Source organism: Piliocolobus tephrosceles, chromosome 14, assembly GCF_002776525.5.
Source record: "Piliocolobus tephrosceles isolate RC106 chromosome 14, ASM277652v3, whole genome shotgun sequence".
Lineage (NCBI taxonomy): Eukaryota > Metazoa > Chordata > Mammalia > Primates > Cercopithecidae > Piliocolobus > Piliocolobus tephrosceles.
In genome coordinates, this window is record NC_045447.1 from 29,072,724 (window position 1) to 29,093,838 (window position 21,115).

The window sequence follows — 21,115 nt, forward strand, 5'->3', positions numbered from 1 at the left end:
ACGAGGGACCTGGTCCTGATGTTAGTACTCTTCTTTGCTGGGTACCTTTCAAGAAAGGCCTAAGCAGTGAGCGTTGGGACCTAATGGGAAGGAGAAGAGCCAGGCCAATTTTGTAAGAGGATAAACAGTGAGCCAAGAGACAGTTCCTGAAGAAGAGAGGCAGGGAAGGCTTGGAATGTGGGCCTCCTCAGTGGCCTGCAACCAGTGCTGCTACTTCTTCTGATGCCTTTACAAATCAACACAGTACCTCTTCCTTAAGCCCCTGTTAATGAAACCCCCTAAGCTGAACAGGATAAAAACATTCATCTACAATCGGGGTAGAGAGCACTTACCTCCATCCGTACTAGAGAAACCCTGTAGGAACAAAAAACAAGGCAGAGCGTTACTCTACATGTGGGGGTACAGGCCCATCTTTTCCCATCTTTAAAGACTTAACCCATCTTTCTCCCATGCCCAGACCCAGAATTTGACTGTGCTGGGAAAATGCGATGATCTCTTTTCTTCTGGACAATTTGTGTAGAGTTCCAAAATTACCATTCCCAACTTATGCTAAATTTCTCCCAATAGAGATTTATTTCAATGATCTAGCAAATATCCTTGGTCATGTTGGAGAATGATATCAGAAAATCACATCCTAAATTGATTTCATTAGATTGCTTTTCTGTCACTCAGGTACTGCAGAAACAGTTATAAAATGGAGGGAGGTCCTGAGATGTTTGTTCAGAGCTACTGGTTTTACAAACTCTACTCTTTGATATACAGCACCATCTGTTTTTATATACAGTAAAATTTCATGGATTTACACTCTTTGTATTTGGAATTCATGTCCACTTCATAGGGTGTTGCTTCTGGCCTTTTTATAACGAAATACTCAAAAAGCAAACTATAATTATAGCCACAAAGAGCATGTTTATTCTGCTTCATCAGAATTGGTTTTAGAATTCTAGAGTCCAATAAGAGAAGGCTTTTCAGGCACAAGCTATATCAGGGATCTGGACAGCAGGTAGATGGGGTAATCTAATGACTCTTCCCTATGCCTTGCAGCAGGCCAGATGGTCCCACACCCAAAGATATGCCATGCTCAGCTTCAGGATGGCCCCTGGTCCTCACACATCTGCCTCTCATTTCATAGAGTTCATGGCTCAGATTTCTCATCAATGCCAACTGGCCTGTTTCCCAGTTGGCACCATTTTGCTAGACCTTACTTCCCCATGGACATAACCTCGAGAAATCGTGTTTGTTTTTTTCACCTTCTGAAAGTCCTTGAAGGATTTTTCTGTCTCCTTCAGTTTCTCTAGGATGATTTGCTCTTTGGCAGATATCTGGGACTCTTCACTTTCTAGTGTTTGTATTTCTTGCTCCAGCCTGGAAAACACACAAACAAAGGACAAGTTACTTTATTGTCCTGCCATCCACAGGCAAGAGAGCAGTTTCTTCCTGTTGGGCAATTTGTACCTTCCTGGCAGCCTTCGTTTTACATTATGCTGAGGAGCCAGGCCAAGGTTTTCCATTACAGAGCATCCTGTGTTTCCAGCTCTGCCACTGGGTAGATATTGGTCAAGGGAAAGCAACACAGCACTGCCTCCCCTGGTTCACAGTCACCACTGTGCAACATGCTTCGATGTCTCCCTGCCAACCCTATGCATGCGCACCTTTCTTATTTGGAGGGATATTATATTTACATAGCATAGGACATAACATCAAAAGGAAAATAGCTTCATATTCTCTTGGCCAGCTCAGAATAACTGCTCTCTCAGGTTGGCCAAAAGGTAAAGGGCCATTCTTGCTCAAAGGAAGTGTGTTGCCAAGAAATAGCTGGTGGCCAGTACCCTTGGGAGCCTGCTGTCCTCTCTGTCTGTGGCCTGGATTCTACTGCCAAAAAGAGGGGAAATGAAGAAGACAGATGCAATTGCCCCTGCCTTCTGGAACTTTCCTCAATTTTCACAGCCATCCTATGTATTTTATAAAAGGGAAATTTCAGCACTGCCAGGAGACTCTGGAAATATTCCAGAACAGCAGCTGCAGCTATGATTTGGGGAAAGTCTCAACAGCCATATTCTTTCAGTGAAATGATAATAATTACCACCAGTGTTTACTGAGCGCTTATTCTGTGTCAGGAACTTAGCTAAGAATTCATGTGGATTATTTTATTCAAACTTCCCAATGACCCTGTGAGTAGGGAATCCCCATTTTACTGATGAGATCAGTAGGGCTTGGCAAGGTGAAGTAACCTAGTAAAGCAGGCTTTACTGCCGCAGAGCCCTGAAGCAAGGATTCAAGCCAGGTGCTCTGACTCTAGACCTGCTCCTAACCATTGAGCAACTCTCACCACATGGGTTCTGACGTGTTCCCCACATCCCCCACCTTGTTAAACATCGCATACATTGGCATAGGATGGCACTGATATGCAGCAATGTCTTCAAAAATAATGAAGGGATAAATGTTCTCTTGCTAAAACTCTAGACTGCTGTGCCTCTTGAATTATTTGATCTGAATTTATTCATTGGTTCATTCATTCAATCACTAATTCATTCACATTTTCTTTTGTTCTCTTTCCACCGTGTCATGCTAGAAGCTTTGCTGCTGAGTCTGTGTCTGCCTATGAGTCCCCTCCCTTGCCTTCCTCCTTTTCCATTTTTTTTTTTTTTTTTTTTTTTTTTTTTGAGATAGGGTCACTCTGTTACCCAGGCTGGAGTGTAGTGGAATGATCGAATGATCATAGCTCACTGCAGCCTCTACCTCCTGGGCTCAAGCAATCCTCCCACCTCAGCTTTCCAAGAAGCTGGGACTAAAGGCACACACCACCATGCCCAGCTAATTTAAAAATTTTTTTTGTAGAGGTGAGGTCTCACTATGTTGCCCAGGTGGGTCTCAAACTCCTGGGCTCAAGCAATCCTCCTGCCTCAGGCTCCCAAAGTACTGAGACTGACTACAGGTGTAAGCCACCATGCCTGGCCCTCTTTTTCCATCTTTTAATCTGCTCTTGGGAACTGGCCATTAGACTTAGACGTAAAATAAGGAGTTCAGAGTGCGGTTTTCTGAAAGGTAAGGAACACCAAGATCCAGGCATGAATTTATTTAGTGACATACTGTGCCCCTCAGAGGCCCTTTCTGTTTCCTTCCTGGGTGTCAGAAAAATGACCTCTGAGGGATAAGTCTTTGCAGCAATTACTTTGGATTATGAAGGCAAGCCCTATATCCAAATGAACCCCCTCCCAATGAACACAGCTCTGATATAGTTGTCATTTCACTCAGGGTAAAAGTAGAAGTCCTACAGCTTATAAGACCCCATGGTATCTAGCCTCCCAGTACCTATCAACTCCACTCTACCAATGTGCCTATTTCACTTTATGCATTAGTCAAACAGAGCCACTCTTATTTGCCCACATGTACCCCGTGTCTTTTCCTCCTCTAGGAAACTCAGCTCAAACTCCTAACCATTCTTGACGTCTCAGCTCAGACGCCACCTGTCATGAGGCGTTCACAGATTTCATTGCCAGGAAATAACATCACTCCACTCTGAACATTTCTTAGCACATTATTTTGTTTTATTAGAAGTCTTATCAAGTCTACTATACATTAGAGCAGTGACTCTCAACTGAGGTAATCTTGTCCCTCAGGGGATATTTGGCAATGTCTAGAGATATTTTGGTTGTCCAAAGCTCAAGGGGATGGGACTGGTGTTACCGGGTAGAGGTCAGGGATGCTGGTAAACATCCCACAGCGCATCAGATGGCACCCTACAACAAAGAATTTTCTGCCTCCAAATAGTAATGTAAACTACTAATTTCCCCTACTAGATTATAAATTCCTCAGACGGAGGGCACAAATGCTCCATACACCTACAATGAATGAATTTAAAAAGCTGAGCTAAGTTGCAAAATGGTATGGCCCAGCCAAGATCAGACTTTCAGAATTTTGGAGACGAGAGTGAATTTTTCAGCAAGCTTTGACTTGAGAGGCTGTGTGTGGGCGAGATGCAAAGAGAATTTACGGAGGGGGGCTGACCAATCTAGAGGTACGAACATAGAGATATAAAACTTCTTTGCTGTTCCAGATGTTCAGAAAATCTTCTACACACATCCATGTAAATTATTTTGGGGGGGTAAGTAAAGCGATATGAGTGTGAAATAGGAACAACACATGAGACAGTCAAATTACCCATAAACTGAATTAATTCAATGAGTAGAGGAGCTCTGGACTAGAGGTTCCCTGTGTAGACTGGATGCTACTACCAACCAGGTGGGCTCTGAGCAGATTTTATATTTTATATTTTATTTTATTTTATGTGTGATTACAGGTGTGAGCCACTGTGCCTGGCCTGAGTAAATTCGATTTAAATCTCAAAGAACAGAGTACTTTAGCAGATATTTAGGGTGTGCAGTAGATTATATTATTCTTGGGCCAGTTGCAATGACTCATGCCTGTAATTCCAGCACTTTGGAAGGTCGAGACGGGTGGATACCTGAGGTTAGGAGTTTGGGATCAGCCTCACCAACATGGTGAAAGCCCGTCTCTACTAAAAATACAAAAATTAGTTGGGCATGGTGGTGCACACCGGTAATCCCAACTACTCTGGAGGCTGACGCAGGAGAATCGCTTGAACCCAGGAGACAGAGGCTGCAGTGAGCCCAGATTGTGCCATTGCACTTCAGCCTGGGCAACAGAGTGAGACTCCATCTCAAAAAACAAAAAAAAGATTGCATTATTCTAAAAAATATTCCCTTCCTTCCTCCCTTACTTCCATGGGAAAAGTACATGCTTCCCTAACCCACTGATGTCAATCTTGACCATGTGATTTGCTCTAGGCTCATGGTGGATGGGATACACTTCCCAGTCCCTTGACACTGGCCACAGCCATGTGACCTGCTTTAGCCAATAGGATGTGAGCAGATAAGACAGAAGCAGAGGCTTGAAAAGTGCTTGCCCAGTTGAGCTTGTCCTCTTGCACCCCTTCCATTGCCAAGACAATAACTTATCTGGGCAGCTGCTGCCCCGTCAGCATGCACTGCAGAAAGAACACACACGGCATAGACCTGAGGACAACCCATAGACAGGCACAGTGGGTTTCAGGGCTCTCAGCTATATAGTTCAGATGCACCTGAAATAAGAGACACTCAGCTAAGCCCAGTCAAATCAGCAAATGCCCAGCCTACTCACAGAAGTGTGGGCAAGAATAAATAACTTTGGGTTTAAGCCACTGAATTTGAGGGTGTGTTATCTAGCATTATTGTGGTAATAATGAACTGGTACAGGTCAAATGTAAGTGTGTGTACATTATGTAATATATATATTTATATCCTACTAATATATATCCCAATAATGTATACCCCAATTATATAATATATATACACATATATCTATATGTGTGTTATATGTATTTTTATATATCCCAACAATGCCTAAAGCTAAATGATTAGAAAGAACATAAGGCACCCTCTCCTCCCTTCCCTAATCCTCAATCCTCTGAGAAATCTGGAGGGAAACAGGGCACTTCTTCATAAGGATTTAGACTGAAAAAACAGAAAAATTTCAGTGATAGTTGTCTCTGAGTAATGGAATTAAAGGTGATTTCATTTAAAAAAAAAAACAATTTTCAATATTTTCCCAATTTAAAAAATTCATTTATTACTTATCTGACCAGAACAAAAACAATAAATTCCCTTTTCAAAATACCTCCTGAGGCTTTCTGCTGAGAAGGCAGCATCTCCCAGGCTGTGGCATGAAAGAGGGGCCAGGGCCTCATCTTCCCACATGTCTAGTGAAGGGGAAGTGGGAGCACCCCAACATCTATTTAAATTCAAAACCAACATTTATGGAGCTTGTGTGGTTGGACTCTGAGCTACGCACTACAGGGGATTCTAAAACAAACCAGATCGTGTTAAAAATGGCTGACGAAAGCCAAAGATGGCTGTCTCTCAGTAACTCACTTCTTCCAGTGAATCAACCCCAAGTGGTGAAGAATTCTCTGCCACCTGATGCCCACTGGCTGGCCTGTCTCCACAACGTGCCCTGGCCCTATGGGTTTCAAGGCTCTCAGCTATCTAGTTCAGGTGCTAAAGATTTGGGTCACGATACTGTGTAACTGAGAAGGAACAAAGAGAGAGGGAGAGAAAGAAAAAAGAAAGAAAGAAACGAAATGAAACCTTTGTGATAACAACTGAGTTTCAACCCAAATGGAATGAATGAAGGAAATGGAGAGCTTATGTCAGATCCAATGCAGATTTTTCTATAAGTTCACATGTGGTCTTGGGCCAGGCTCTGAGGGTGTGGTCAGTCCAGGCTGCTGTCTTTCTCAGGAAAACCTGAGTCCTGGGGCAAAGGAGCTTCCCAAGGAACAGAGTGTCGTGGGGTTAACAACAGTCATCCCAACCAGGCTGCAGATGCCACTGTTTTGTAGTTTCATGACTGAAATCTAATGCAGTCTTCTCTGGAAGAGCCAAATAGATATTGCTGTGCTAAAAATAAAGACTGGGCAGGAAGTGTAATTTATACGCAAGGTTAATCGAGGATCCGTAGGCTGTGGCAGGTGCACATAACAGTCTCTAACCTGCTTGCTCAGTTCCTTCTGAGCAAAAAGCAAACCGTAATAAGCCGTAAGGAAAGGTGACACACTGCAGCTGTGTAGGTTTAATTTACTGGAGATGAGGTTGCAGTCATGGCCAAATGGTCTTATAAAATCTATCTAACCCCAATAGATCATCCTCACAAGAAAATATAAAGGACCTCTTGCTCTGGGAAGTGCATCGATCATGTTCTTATTTCAAAGTTTATTTAGACATTCATCCATCCAACTTCATGCAAACACCTTTTCTGTATCAGGCACTGTGCTGAGCACTGGGGATGGAGAAATAAATCAGACACAGTGTCTGCTCATGAGACTTTTTGGTCAAGTAATGCAAACAGTCATGTGAACACATAAATTACAATACAAACCAAAAATAGCAGTAATAGAGGAAAGAACAACATGCTGTAGAATAGTTGGTTCTGCCTGTGAGTGTGTGGTGGGGACGCTGAGTGGTCTTCTCAATATCAATTCTCCCACTCTTCCAAACTAACAGAATCCTTATGTGGTTGGGGATGGCAATGTGCCCACCTGAAAAAATTATGTATCCTAATTTCCACTGAAGATAAAGCTGGTCACAGGACAGCACTGGTCAATGAGATGTAAGTAAAAATGATCAGAAGGGACTTCCAGACAACTCCGTAAAAGGGAAAGGAGGGCTGGGTGCGGTGGCTCATGCCTGTAATCTTAGCACTTTGGGAGACTGAGGCTGGAGGATTGCTTGAGCCCAGCGGAACGAGACCAGCCTGAGCAACATGGCAAGACGAGACCCCCATCTCTACAAATAATAAAAAATTAGCTGGGCATGGTGACACATACCCTTAGTTCTAGCTACTCTGGAGGCTAAGGTGGGAAGATCCCCTGAGCCTGGGAGTTCAAGCCTGCAGTGAACAACGATCACAGCACTGTACTGCAGTCTGCGTGACAGAGCGAGACCTTGTCTCAAAAAAGAAAAAAAAAGGAAAGGAACATTGGCTTAAGTAACATTTGCCTTTCCCTCCTTCCTGCCAGGTACAGGGACCTGGTGCTAAAGAGATGCATTCATTTCCAATTCCTGCTGTAACAACTACAACAAACTTAGTGGCTGACAACAGTCTCAATTTATTATCTTACATTTCTGTATGTCAGTCTGACACGGGGTTTGCCAGGCTAGAATCAAGGTGCTGGCAGTGTTGCGTTCCCTTATGCAGGCTCTAGGGGAGAATGCATTTCCTTGCCTTTTTCAGCTCCCTGATGTCACCAATGCTCTGCGTCTTGTGGCTCCCTTCCTCCATCTTCAAAGCCAGCACTGTTGCATCTTTCTGACCTTCCCTGTAGCCACCCCCACCCCTCCTTCTGATTTCTGCCTCCCTCTTCCACTTTTAAAGATCCTGTGGTTATACAAATGCACCCAGATAATCCAGGATACCAATCTCCCTATTTTAAGGTCAGCTGTTTGGAAACCTTAATTCCATCAGTAATTTTAATTCCTCTTTGCCATGGAACCTACCATATTCACAGGTTCTGAGGCTTAGCGTGTGGACATCTCTGGGGGTCCATTATTCTACCTACCACAAGGTATATAATGCTATAGGCAGAGCAGTAATCCTGTGTCCACAGGGGCAACAGTATGTCTGAGTGTGCAGAAAGAGAGACATTGCCTGGGTCCCAGGGGGCACAACGGAAAGGCTACATCACTTCTGGAATATCTGGCTCCAGATTGCTTGTTATGGGCTTAAGCCTCTGTTATGATCATAGTTGACTGCAATTTTCAACTGATATGGGTGGTGAGAAAAGCTTGACAAAGTAGATGATGCTTTAACTGGGCCTTGAAGGAGGCATTCACCAGGTGGAAAAGAGGAGAAAATGAGACAGGCAGAGGAGACAGCGTGGGCCAAGGCCCAGCATATCACATGTCCTTCCTGTCACTCAGGAACATGTGGCCTTGGGTGGCTTTTTCAGGTCACAACCTGCTCTGCCCTCCAGCTTCACAGCTCAGCATGGTGCCTCGGATAGGTTCTTGCCATTCCTGTCCCCACTCCCAGTGGCTCACTCATGCTCTCCCTCTGCTCTACAGGCCTGGCTCTCAAATACCTGGCCTTCAAGGCTCTGCTGAGAACCTACCTTCCTGCAAGGCCCAAACAAACAGAGGGGAAGACAGAGCATGCTGGCTGCTGGGGACACCGTGCCATTCAATCTCCAGTTCCTGCTTCCCAGATCCTCGGCTACTCCTTTGCCCTTCTTACTTACAAAAGCCAATAAATTGGGAGGCCAAAGCTGCTGGATCACTTGAGGTCGGGAATTTGAGACCAGCTCGGCCAATGTGGTGAAACCCCGTTTCTACTAAAAATACAAAAATTAGCTGGGCGTGGTGGCAGGCGCCTGTAATCCCAGCTACATGGGAGGCTGAGGTAGGAGAATCGCTGGGAGGCAGAGGTTGCAGTGAGCCGAGATCGTGCCATTGCACTCCAGCCTGGGGAACAGTGTGAGATTCCAACTCAAAAAAAAAAAAAAAAAGCCAATAAATTTTCCCTTCGCCTGGGTGTTAGTCAGTTGAATCCAAAGGAGCACAGATAGATACAACTTGGTTTTTAATCGTTTTCCTGTCTGGAGAGAGCCTTGCCTGTCAACTCAGGTGGGCTTCATTTTTCCTTCCCCATCAATGATGACAATAATTATTATAATGCTAACAATTCTAATATTGTTTTTGCTAGATACATTAATATATGTAACAATAATAATGATAAGAATTAGGATTATTGAGTGCTTACTGTGTGCTTGGAACTGTTATGAGTGTTTTACATACATTGTAATACTTAATCTTCACACTATCCTATGAAGTAAAAAATCTGCAACTCCCATAACACAGATGGATAGATACACAGAAAGAGCACTGACTTGTCCAGGGTTGCAGAAATGATGTGCAGCCAGAATTTGGACGCTGGTGGTCTGGCTGGGGAACCAGTACTCTTTGCCGCTACCCTTGACAACCGCCCATGACCATTTGCCCTTTTATCTTCTTTCCCTCAAGAATGCACATTGCAACACAATATATATTTTTCATGCTCACAGAAGCACAGGTCAGACTGGGAGTAGAAACCATTGAACTTAATTGCTCTCCAGAAACATGAAGTCCCTGAACTCTCCTCCACCCAACGATTATTTCACACCTGCTTAAACTTCTCCACACTTGGGGAGCTCACAACCTGCCATGGCAAGCTAATCTCTCTTAGGACACTTAGGCCCATCCTAATGCCCACTCACAGATTTAAGCAATGTTTCCCTCCCTATATCTTTCATTATCTGAGTTTCATCCCTTGAAAGGGCAGAGATCAAGTTCAGTAAACATTGTGAATTATAAGGGCTCCACTCTGGGAAATGGGAAGATCTGGGACAAACAAAACGTATTTTCCATGGTGGAGCACAGATACAAAGAGGCCCAGTAGTAGGAGGTGGTAGAAAGAGCAGAAAAGGAAAGGAGTAGAAAAACCAAGGGGAAAGAGGACTCCTGGGACCCTTCGTGCAGTGAACTCAACACCAACTAAAAGAGGAGGCAAGAGAAGCAGTAAAGAAGTGCTCACAAAATTCTCAGGACCCTGTGAACACTTCTGAAACAGCTCTAAGCAAGACCAGCATGTTCCTGATGATGGGCTGAGCCTTTATGAAATTCCTCACTATCGAGGGACGTAGATAGGGTTACGCCCTACCCAATAGCCAAACACATTGCTACTCAGTTGGCATGGGTCTGAATCTCAGCAGCTACTCTCAGAAGAAAAGGAGATGCTGACCAACTGGCTGAGGGTGCTTAATTCAGACCTGTTCTCTTCTCTAGAACTGCAGTTTCATAGTTGAGCAGTCAAGTGGGGTGCCTGTCCGGCCAACCTGCCAAAACAAGAACCTCAGGAGAAGTGTTTGCTTCCTCTCAGAGGAGAGGAAAGCTGCCCACATGTTTACGAATTCAGCACAAGTAAAAGTGGAAAGAGGACTGCTAAGTTGCTCAGTTTCCATCCTCCCCTTCTTTCAAAGCAATGTCATTCCTGTGGCTGAGCTGGGCATATGGCCACACAGGATAAAGGCCACATCTCTCAGCATCCTTTGTAGCCACATGCTCTGGCCAAAGGGATGTAAGTGAAAGTGCTATATGTCAGCTCCTAGAATCTTCTTTAGCCCTTTCTTCTCCAGTTCTCTCTTCATCCTTTGCCTGAAATGCACATGTATGCAGGTGAGGCGGCACTAACTGCCATCTTGGTCACTGTCAACAAGGATCAATCTTTAGGGTTAAAGTGGAACAGGTCTGGGTCCCTAAGGAATTCACAGGGCACAGCCACCAAACAGCTCTTAACTGCATGCCTGTGGATGTTTACATAACTGCATACCTGTGGATTTTTATTGGAGGGATAAATAAACGTCGTTTAAGTCACTGTTATTGTGGGTCTCTGTTCCTTGCATCCACATGGAATCCTAATTCATCCAAGACACTTACCACATATTGTTGAATTTGAATGAATGCTCTTAGAATTGTGCTGAGAATTGGGGACCACAGCTAATCAGAGCTTAGAGTCTTATCCATGACTCAGCAGAAGAAGAAAAAAATGAGCAATTGCAAGGTTGTGAATTCATTACTGCTAATCAATGCTTGTAAACGGGGTTGGCTAGAACTGTGCTTTGCCCCCCTTCTACTCCCCAAATCCCTGCCACATCCAAAGTCTCAGCAGAGAAGTTTCTACTCCTTGCACAATTATAATCACCCACGTCTTAGCATCTCTTTGGTGTGCTATTTCTGTCCGTCTGGTTTCTGGCCAGAGCCTTTGCCGGCTGAATTATATCAGAAAGAGCCAAGACATGGCTAGGTATACATTTGAAACACCTTTCCAGCCTTGCAGTGCAGTGAGCAGATCGCTCCTATAAATAAGACTTAACAACATAGAGCTCACTCATGACCTTGAAGTTTCAGTTATGTGCTGGGAACAGAAGACTGATCACATGTGGTTCAGAAGTAAGTGTGGGGACAGAGGCTAAGGTGGCAGGCAGCTGAAAATTTTGCCTGCCCAGGGTCCCTCTGCCCTTTTCTTTTAGAAACAACATCCAGCTCCTCCACTGGGAAAAATGTCTCTCTGGGGTTCCTTGTAGATTTGGTGAAACTATTGGTCAGAGGGCTCACATCCCGGGCCAAGGAGTAGAAATGTGTCTAAGCTAGGCCAACTGAACTCGTGCCCAAAGACCTTTGCCTTGAGAGGAGTGACTTAAAGAATAAAAACTAATCAGGGGTGAATTCTTCCCATAGCAAAACTCTGAAGAGACCACTTCATTAGTTCCTGCTTCCTGGAATTCCAGATCTGTCTGAGACGTGATTATCTGACCCCTTCTTCCATCCTAAGAATATTTAGCCTCATCAGTCGATCTATCTATCCCTATCTATCTATCTATCTATCTATCTATCTATCTATCTATCTAATCTGGCTCTCTAGCAATCTGTCTGTCCTATCTATCATCTATCTTAATACCCCCATTTCAATATTCTAGGTAGAGCACTGGGAAGAATATTATTTTCCCACAAATCAATGCTACAAAATTCATTTTCCACATTCAGGAAGACAGTGCATTTGTTTCTATGGCACTCCCCAAATATTTTTCCTTTGTGAGTCAATTTGTAAGGAAACAGCTTCCTTTTATTTAGATGAGTCTATCTGGAGTCACGGCAGATCATTTGATATTTTCATATGAAAACATGTTAATGGCCCTTAAGTAAACAGAGGATTTCCACTTTTCCTTATGAAAGAACAGGGCCTTCCTTGACTGTAAGGTGTCAGTGGAAACTCAAGCCCATTTCCTCCTCTTTTTTTTTTTTTTTTCCTCACGTCATCCCTGAGACAGAAACATGGCAGAGAAGACTAGGATCCCTTTAAGAATTCCAAAGATCCAGCTCACATCCTTTCCTGGTGGCTCCCTCTCACCTCCTTTCCAAACCCCATCAAACTTCTTAGGCTGGAAGTTCACACCCTCCATGTTCTGCTCCCACCCCTTTCCAGCCTTATGCTTTCCTGTCTTCAGCCAAGACCTCAAACTGCTCCTGACAAAGCCAGGAAGGACTCCCCACTCTCAACTCCATTGTCTGAAAACAGATATCATAATAAAAGCCCAAATCAAATTACATCTCTTTAGGAATGTTTTCCTTAATTCCTCCAGCCACACCCCCCCACCCCCAGCCTGGTATGTTCATTCATTCTGATTATCCACAGCATTTCTAACTTTTGGGACACTCTGCCTTGTAATAAAGTGTTAAAAATATATTTATACTTCCCGACCCTACCTGTACCTCCTCTCTCCCAAGTGCAGACTTATTAAGAGATACGACTATATATTTTGTGTTACTGTACCTCACATTCTTCCCTGTACATACAGATGCTCAATAAATATTTGTTGAGTGCATAAAAAGCAAAGCTACCCAAGAACATGCTTCTAAAAGATTCCATAGTGAATGTAACTTGGAGATGGTGATAGTAAATGTAATTTTAAAAATGTTGTCTTGGTTTTTCTACTTTCCCCTCAAATATACAAATTTAGATAGTCAGAAAAAAGAACATCAATATTGGGCTGATTTATATCTTGATCTAAGTACACAGCTGGGACATGGCAGCATTCTTCATTATTGATGGCGATGTAATCATTATTGATGGTGATGTAATCACATTGAAGCCCAAATACAAATAAACGAAAATTTCTCTCTCTCTAAGTGTGCTTCAGCCCATGGAGACACCTGCTTTTCTCTCCTTTTTGTGTGTATTTACTCCATCTGGAATCACATGACTCTCACTATCAGAATCTGTCCAAGTGGATTTCTGTGTAGGAAATCATTTCCAGGCTCAAACTGAGCACTGATTTCTTTGTTGTGATTCTTATTTGAGTCTGTTTCATCAGAAATAAAGAGTTTTGATTACAGGAAAGTGAGATTATTTCATTTCAAAGCAATACTTTTCTCAATAGCTTAAATCCCCCTTTTTTTCCCCCAGAAATGTCCCTTTTTCCTAGGAAGAGAAAAAGTCCCATCCAGCCACACCTTCTGACCTCCAGCCTCTGACTCAGACTGTCTGTTGAAGGCCAGCACCTCCACCCGTGTACCTGAGCTTGTGCAGACTGATCTGGGAGGGTATCCCATTAACTACCCCCTCTGCCCTGTGTCTTCACCTCTCTCTAAAATGCCTCCTTCCTGCTAGTCAATAAACAAGAATCATTTCTTTCCATACTAAAAACAAGTGAACTTCTCTTGACCCTGCATCCTGTTCCAGTTGCTGCTGAATCTCTCTTCCAGACTTCCCTAAAGCCAGTTGTCTCTTACTGCCTCAACATCCTCATATCCTGGCCCCTCCTCAGCCTCAGTCCCTCTGCCCTCACTGCCCTGCTGCGTCTGCTCCTAGTCAAGTCCATGCCTCAGCCTCAGTCCCTCTGCCCTCACCCTGCAGCGTCTGCTGCTAGTCAAGTCCATGACTGCCACGTTCAGCGAACCCTCTTTGGTGTGGATCTGTTTGACTTCTTCATTTTTAAAGGCACTGTTGATCACTGTTCCTCCATGATGAAGAGACCAGGACACCATGTTCTCCATATGGGCACCTCTTCTTCTACTCCACCACTACAGGTTTATTTGGTTTATTGTTCTTTTTTTTTTGAGATGGAGTCTCGCTCTGTCACCCAGGCTGGAGTGCAGTGGCCGGATCTCAGCTCACTGCAAGCTCCGCCTCCCGGGTTCACGCCATTCTCCTGCCTCAGCCTCCCGAGTAGCTGGGACTACAGGCGCCCGCCACCTCGCCCGGCTAGTTTTTTGTATTTTTTTAGTAGAGACAGGGTTTCACCGTTTTAGCCAGGATGGTCTCGATTTCCTGACCTCGTGATCCGCCCGTCTCGGCCTCCCAAAGTGCTGGGATTACAGGCTTGAGTCATCGTGCCCGGCTGGTTTATTGTTCTTGTTGATTAACATTTATTTCTTGGCTACTCATGTCCAGCCTCATGCTTTAATTCCTACCAAACATGCTTAAACCTATCCAACCTATATCTTCAGCATCTCTCCTGAACTCCAGCCTCTACATATAATTGTATTTTGAATGTCTCCACCTGGATGGTCCACATACACAACATATACAAGACCAAACTCATCTTTCTCCATAGAGCAGCTCCTCCCTATTCTCTAGCTCAGATGCTGGTACCACCACTAATCCATTCTACTTAGGAGGGAAACCTGGATGTTGTCTTCACCTCTGGCTTGCCCCTCGCTTACCATCACCACACACATATCTTATTAGTCACGAAGTCAACTAAGTGTCTTATTAGCCACTAAGCCAATTTGCCCCACAAATCTCTTTTCGTAGCTCCTTCTCTTCAGCCCTAGTATAGGCTCTCCCCTAAATGCCTGCAACAACCTTCTAACCAATCTCTCTGCTTCTACCCAGCCCCATCACCCTAAAATCCAGAATGTGTCTGGACACACCACAATAGCACTCCCCTGCTGAAAACCCCTCATGGGCTCTCTGCTAAAGCTCATGGATATGACACACTCCCAGCCTCACATTTACCTGAAGAAATGAAGATTTCCTTGTTTGGCTCAACGCCTTTGCTCATACCACCCCTCTGCCTGGATTGCCCTTGTGCTCTCTCTTCCGCTTCCCATGGGTAATTACTACTCATTTTTAAAGCACCTTCTCAGGTATCATCTCTTTATGGAAGTCTTCTTTGGCACCCTTCCCATGAAGGTGCTCTTCCTCTTTGCTGCCATATCTCATGGACATATTTCTACCACCAACCTTATCCCACTGTATTTTAATCACGCATTCGTGGATTTTGGGCTCCCTTCCCTAACTCTAGTTTACAAACCTCTAGAGGATAATTACCATCTCTTTTCCATCTTTCTTTGATGATGGCTTCTAGCATCTAGCTAGGAAGGAACCTAGCTTGCTTCTGTATCTAGCAAGGAACCTGCCTCATTGAAAGTTCTCAGTAGTGTTGGTTGAGTAAATGACTGTCTCAGTGAAGACATTAATTGTTTCTCAACTGGAAGTAGCCTCAAGCAGACCCTCCGGCTCAATTTTTTTCAGTCAAAAATGAATCTTAAAAGAACAAATTCAAATTAACATCAATTCTGGACTTAGTAAAAACAATAGATTAAAAAGAAACTGGTCTTATATGCTTTCTCTGAAGCAGGAGGATGCAGAAGGTAACTTCTGTGTGGCTCTGTACTCTTTGCCCCAAGTTCCCCAAATATACAGTTTCATCTGACCCCAGGTGTGTGTGTGTGTGTAATGTACTATTCTTATCTACTATGGGGCACTCTTATTTACTCTCACCTAAATAAAACCATAAGTAGAAGATGTACAGATATGTAGGAATTGGGCCAGAATGATGGACAGTCTCAGCATTTACTTCATTGTGCCCTATGACTCTCTCTGAGCTCACCCCTTCATGCAGGAAGCATCTGGGCTTTCATACCAGACTGTGAAAATTGTTTATGTGGTGCATTCCTCTCTTCCAAATCCCTGTTTACTCACTGTGCCTAAATCCAGTGCTTTGTGATAGCTTTCCTGCTGAGTTAGATTTTCCCATCGGCATGTGTGTGTGTGTGTGTGTGTGTGTGTGTGTGTGCGCGCGCGCGCGCATCCATACAGCCTCAGCCACAGCTTTCACAAATGCCCAAACTGGGAATAATCACATTTTTGCCTGATGTCCATATTGGAGGTTACTCTGGAGAGACTGGTAGTGCTTTCAAGACGCATGAGTTAGTATCTCAATGAGTCATTCATTGAAAAAAAAATTAACGTCAAACAATAGTGGTAAAATAGGTCACATTTATTGAACATTTACTGTGACAAACAATGCCAGATGATATACTAAATGGTTTGTAAGCATTATTCAATTATTAGCACTTGGTAAAATATCTACTACTGTTATTTGCACTTGACAGATGAAGAACTGGAGGTTGAGAGAGTTCAAGTAACTTACGACCTTCCACCAGTAAGTGGCAGAGCTGGGATTCAAACCCAGGTCTGCTTGTAGCCACAGCCTAGAATATTAACTGCTACCCTGTGCTGTCTCCTACCTAAGAGCAAATGAAACCACTCCCAGTCCAAATGTTTTCAGCATTTCCTCTTTTTGGTGTAGATTTTTCTTTTCCAACATCTTGATCAAAGGGAGCTGCTGTGGTTTAAGGAGAGGGCTGACTAGGAGCTCCTGTCACTCCACCCCTTGCCTTGCTTGGTCTTTCCATAGGATACACAGGATTTGGAAATCACTGCTCTATGAAAGCAGAAACAGCATGTATTGCTATGGCATCTACAGTGCCTAGAGTATTTGCACACAGCCTGTGCTCAATCAATATAGTTCTAAAACGGAAGATTCTCTCTTGTAGTCACCTACAGCATGGATTTCCCTAAACTACCCAACAGGACACTAAAGAATAAACAGCACCTCTGACCTTTAAGCCATGGAGGGGAGAGTGATATCTATCCGGAAGGTAGAGATGACGACTTACTTGTACCTGAAACAGAGACTAGGAAGGAGGTCGGCATCGGGTGCTATGGCAGTGGCTGGGAGGCTTCCAACTGATCCAAACTGCTCTTCCTTAAGAGAACTTTGTCTTGGGTTTTGTTTTGTTTTTTTGCTAACTGTGTTTTCCGTGCTTGACATTACCAGGTGACAGCTTCTCCTCAGTGGAGAAATTCATCATCCCACTGGGATAATTCCAGAGTTATTGTAAGAGTTCCTGCTCCCACCAGATCAAGCCAATCAGGAAGCTCCTCCACATGGGTTGTGCCGGGCTGATTGTTTCCCGCTTGGCCTCTTCCTGCTATTGTTCTCTGTCATGTTCTCAGAGGCACAACTACTGAACCCTACCCCTTCCTTTCAGAAGCTGAGGGCTGCATCATGGCTTTGGGTCAAGGTATACTCGGCTCAGAGATCAAGGCATCTGGCAGAGAGAGACGGGTCTGAAATGAAAATAGAGGCAGGCAGTTCCTGGCCGAGGTGACCGCAGCGGAAATCACAGAGTTAAAACACCCAGAAATGTGAGTTTTTCTGGTCTTGGAAGAGATGTTTGAAATGTTCTGGGTCACTCATTCATGTTTATCAAGCATTATCAAGCAGGTGTTACACTATATGCAGTCACAGCTGCCCAGTCTCTACTTTGAGAAATTCATCATCTCATGGGGGAGGAAGCTATATGAACATTTACAATGCAGTGCACAGTGGAGCTCAAATTGCAAGACCAAAATGCTGCAGAATTCAAAGAAGAGAGTTTGAGTAAGTCTGCTTGTGGGAAGGCAGGGCAGGATTTCAGGGGCTTGGAACATGTCAGTAGGATCTTGAATGATGAGAAAAATGATCAAGGCATAGAGGTGTTCAGACAGCATTTCAAGCTAGGGTGATAACATGGACAAAGGGGCTTTGATGCAGAAATGTGAAAGGCAGGCTCAAGTGAGTGAATGAGGACCTCTGTAGGACTGGCCTATCTGAGTGCACTTATGATGGAAAGAAAGTGACGGGGAGGATGAGGTCCAGGATGTGACGGTTCTTGAATGCCACACTAATGAGTCTGATCCGGAAAGCCACAGAAAGCCATTTGAGTTTCTTGTTTGTCTGTCTGCCTTTTTATGTATATGTTTTAAGGCAGCGATAGGATTGGCTATGTTCTAAAAAGACCATGTGGACAGCTGTGGAAAGAACGGATTTGGATGTGTGGAAGAGGTGCAGAGTGAAATCACAAAGAACAATTAGGAGTTGTCCAAGCAAGGCATGGTGACGCCAAATTGAGCATGGACTATTGTGGGAAGCAAGAAGGTTCAATTTATCGATTTTTATAGCATAATGACGTTGACAACTTCCTAAGCTAACCTTTTTGTGTTCGTGTGGCTGCATAGGCTGGGCTGAAAAAAAGTCGGCAACATTACATCGTAAAATGATTGCTGGGCACAGTGACTCGTGCCTGTAATCTCAGCACTTTGGGAGGCTGAGGCAGGTGGATCACTTGAAGTCAGGAGTTCAAGACCAGCCTGGCCAACATGACGAAACACCGTCTCTACTGAAAATACAAAAATTAGCCAGGCAGCGTGGCACAGGCCTATAATCCCAGCTACTGGGGAGACTGAGGCAGGAGAATTGCTTGAACCCAGGAGTTGGAGGTTGCAGTGAGCTGAGATTGTACCACTGCACTCCAGTCTGGATGACAGAGCAAGATTCCATCCTCCTACCCCCCAAAAATTGTAAAACTATGACCAGAAGTAGATTGAGGTTGCCCAGTGGCTAGAGATTGCTTGGGGTTGGTGGGACCCCTGGATTTTCCTCCTTTTCTTTCTAGTACACCTCTCAGCCACTTCCATGTGATGACCCAGCTGTCCCAGGCACCACAGGGCACCTCTTCTTGAGGAAAAGGAGGAAATGCAACGTAAACTGACCATTCTTCTCTCTTTTGTAAAAAAGTTTATTGATTTATTTATTTTTTAGTACAGACAGGGTTTCGCTGTGTTTCCCAGGCTGGTCTTGAACTCCTGGCCTCAAGTGATCCTCAGCCTCAGCCTCCCAAAATGCTGGGATTACAGGAACCAGCCACCATCCCTGGCCTGTTTCTTCTCCCTGTGATCATTTATGGTAAAGTGTTGGCCAGGGCATGAATCTGAAGCTCGAGGCCCTAATTTAAGATGTTCCAGGGACTGAAATCATCTCCAGCCCAAGGACAACCTAGCCCCTTAACCTATTGAGCTGCATTACTGCCCTCACCCGGCTGCAGCAAAACACGGCCTGAAGTAGCCAACTGAAGGATGGTCATGGAGTTTGAGAAATGCTGAAACTTTTCTCCTGTACGGCTGAGAAACTGAGTCAACATCTAATGCTGCATCCTGCATGTGCTGCAGGTGGATCACCACCCTGCACTGTTGGTTTCTCATGGCCATAGTCATTGCATTCTCTCTGGCATCTGCCTGCCATTTTCCTATCTTAGATAAAATAGAGACATTTTGCCTTACAAATGGCAGTGAGAAGGGCTTTTGGAGCCCTTTTCCGGTGGTACATATGGTGTTGAGGCAGAAGCATCCGTATCCTGGCCCTGGCTCATGCATACCCCTTGAGAGGCTGGACAGGGACAATGGCCTCGATGGCTGAGTCCACCTGGCCTGAGTGCAGAGAACACTGACCTTCAGGAGTTGAGTGGGCGGGTCACTGTCCCAATACATTTATTATGGGAAGTGGAGACAAAAACTTTAGAAACTAAAAATAAAGTTTAAAATAGTCTTTGGTCAATTTTATCCCTATAGACTTCTCAGCCCTCATTCTATTTTATGACAGCTGTTAAGTTGAGAATGATGCAGATTTCTCGGTTTTCAAATCCAAAATGTTCTGTGAGGGTAGAATTTTCCTTACACCAGGAGATTGCAAATTGGAACCTCCAGATACAAAATGATTCACACGTAGGGATCAAAGCCTGAGGGGTAAAGCATTCCTTAAGCCAAATTTTAAAAGCCCTTTTATAGCATGGAAGTGGCTTGCGTAAGGTCCAAAGAAAAACAATGCCACTTAAAATCCATCCAGAGACTCATGCTTTTAATTAAAGCCCTCTGTCAAAGAGATGATCTGATAGGCCACTTGAAATGTGAACTCTTGGATACAGAGATAGTACATCGTGTTCCAGAATAATAATTTTAAAAAACAGCCTGCCTCTTCCCACTGGTTTGGCTTATGTGAAATCAGCACTGGCCACCTCTGTGTTCGGCAGAGGTCCCACCCTTGAAGTTGTCCTACCACATCCATCATTTCTAAATCCTGAGACTAAGGGAGAATTACCTGCTGAAAGCACAAAGCAACTTCCCTGGAACCCTCAGCTATAAGAGAGTTCAAGACAGACTAGATTTGTTTTAGAAATAGTACAGTCATCTCAGTATGAGACGTCTCATGCAGAGGCAATGACCTGGGACCCGCATAAATGTTTTCATGTGAATGAATGAATGATCACAAGCCTCCTGAGCACGTATGAAAATTATATTCCCATGAAACCCAAGGTATAATAATAATAACATTTGTGTAATGCTTTAGAGTTTACAACATCCTTTCATAGCAATTAGGGATTATTTTATTCCTAAGTTATAGGTAAGAAAATTGACAGGAAGAAAAAAGGGAATCTAAACACCTTTCATGCTGCAATCTGATTTTCTCCTCATCTATAAAATGGTTATAATGATGCATATGGAACACCTACATCAAAGTTATGAAGCTTAAATGAGCTAATGTTTAAAATATCTCAGAACACTGCCTGGCTCCATGGAGCAAGTCCTATTCAAATGTTTGTGCTTCCTTTCTCTTCCAGTGCTTTAAAAAAATTTTAATTTAGAAACCAGTCTGTTAAATACAGCATTTATAAGATAAATCAAAACATACTATTTAATAGAATAAATTCAAATTCATCTTAATATGTGCTTTGTGGCCCACAATATTCAGGAATATCTGTAGATTCTGATGTTAAACTGATTTTCCAGAGAATGAGAATACATTCTATCATCTGAATGCTAAAAGGAAAATTAAAGTATTGATTACTGGCTTCAAGGA

The 21,115-nt window shown here is 43.8% G+C and overlaps 1 protein-coding gene across 2 annotated transcripts in view; it reads right to left on the reverse strand.

Annotated features, from left to right (window-relative positions):
- The window catches only part of PALM2AKAP2 (PALM2 and AKAP2 fusion), a 315,772-nt gene that overhangs the window by 26,832 nt on the left and 267,825 nt on the right, over positions 1 to 21,115 (reverse strand). For both annotated transcript variants that reach the window (XM_023202130.2, XM_023202125.3), the window contains 2 exons: positions 1,251 to 1,365; positions 333 to 354 (listed from right to left, as the gene is read on the reverse strand). In XM_023202130.2, coding sequence (XP_023057898.1) covers positions 333 to 354; positions 1,251 to 1,365 — 137 coding nt within the window. The remainder of the gene's footprint in view (positions 1 to 332; positions 355 to 1,250; positions 1,366 to 21,115) is intronic.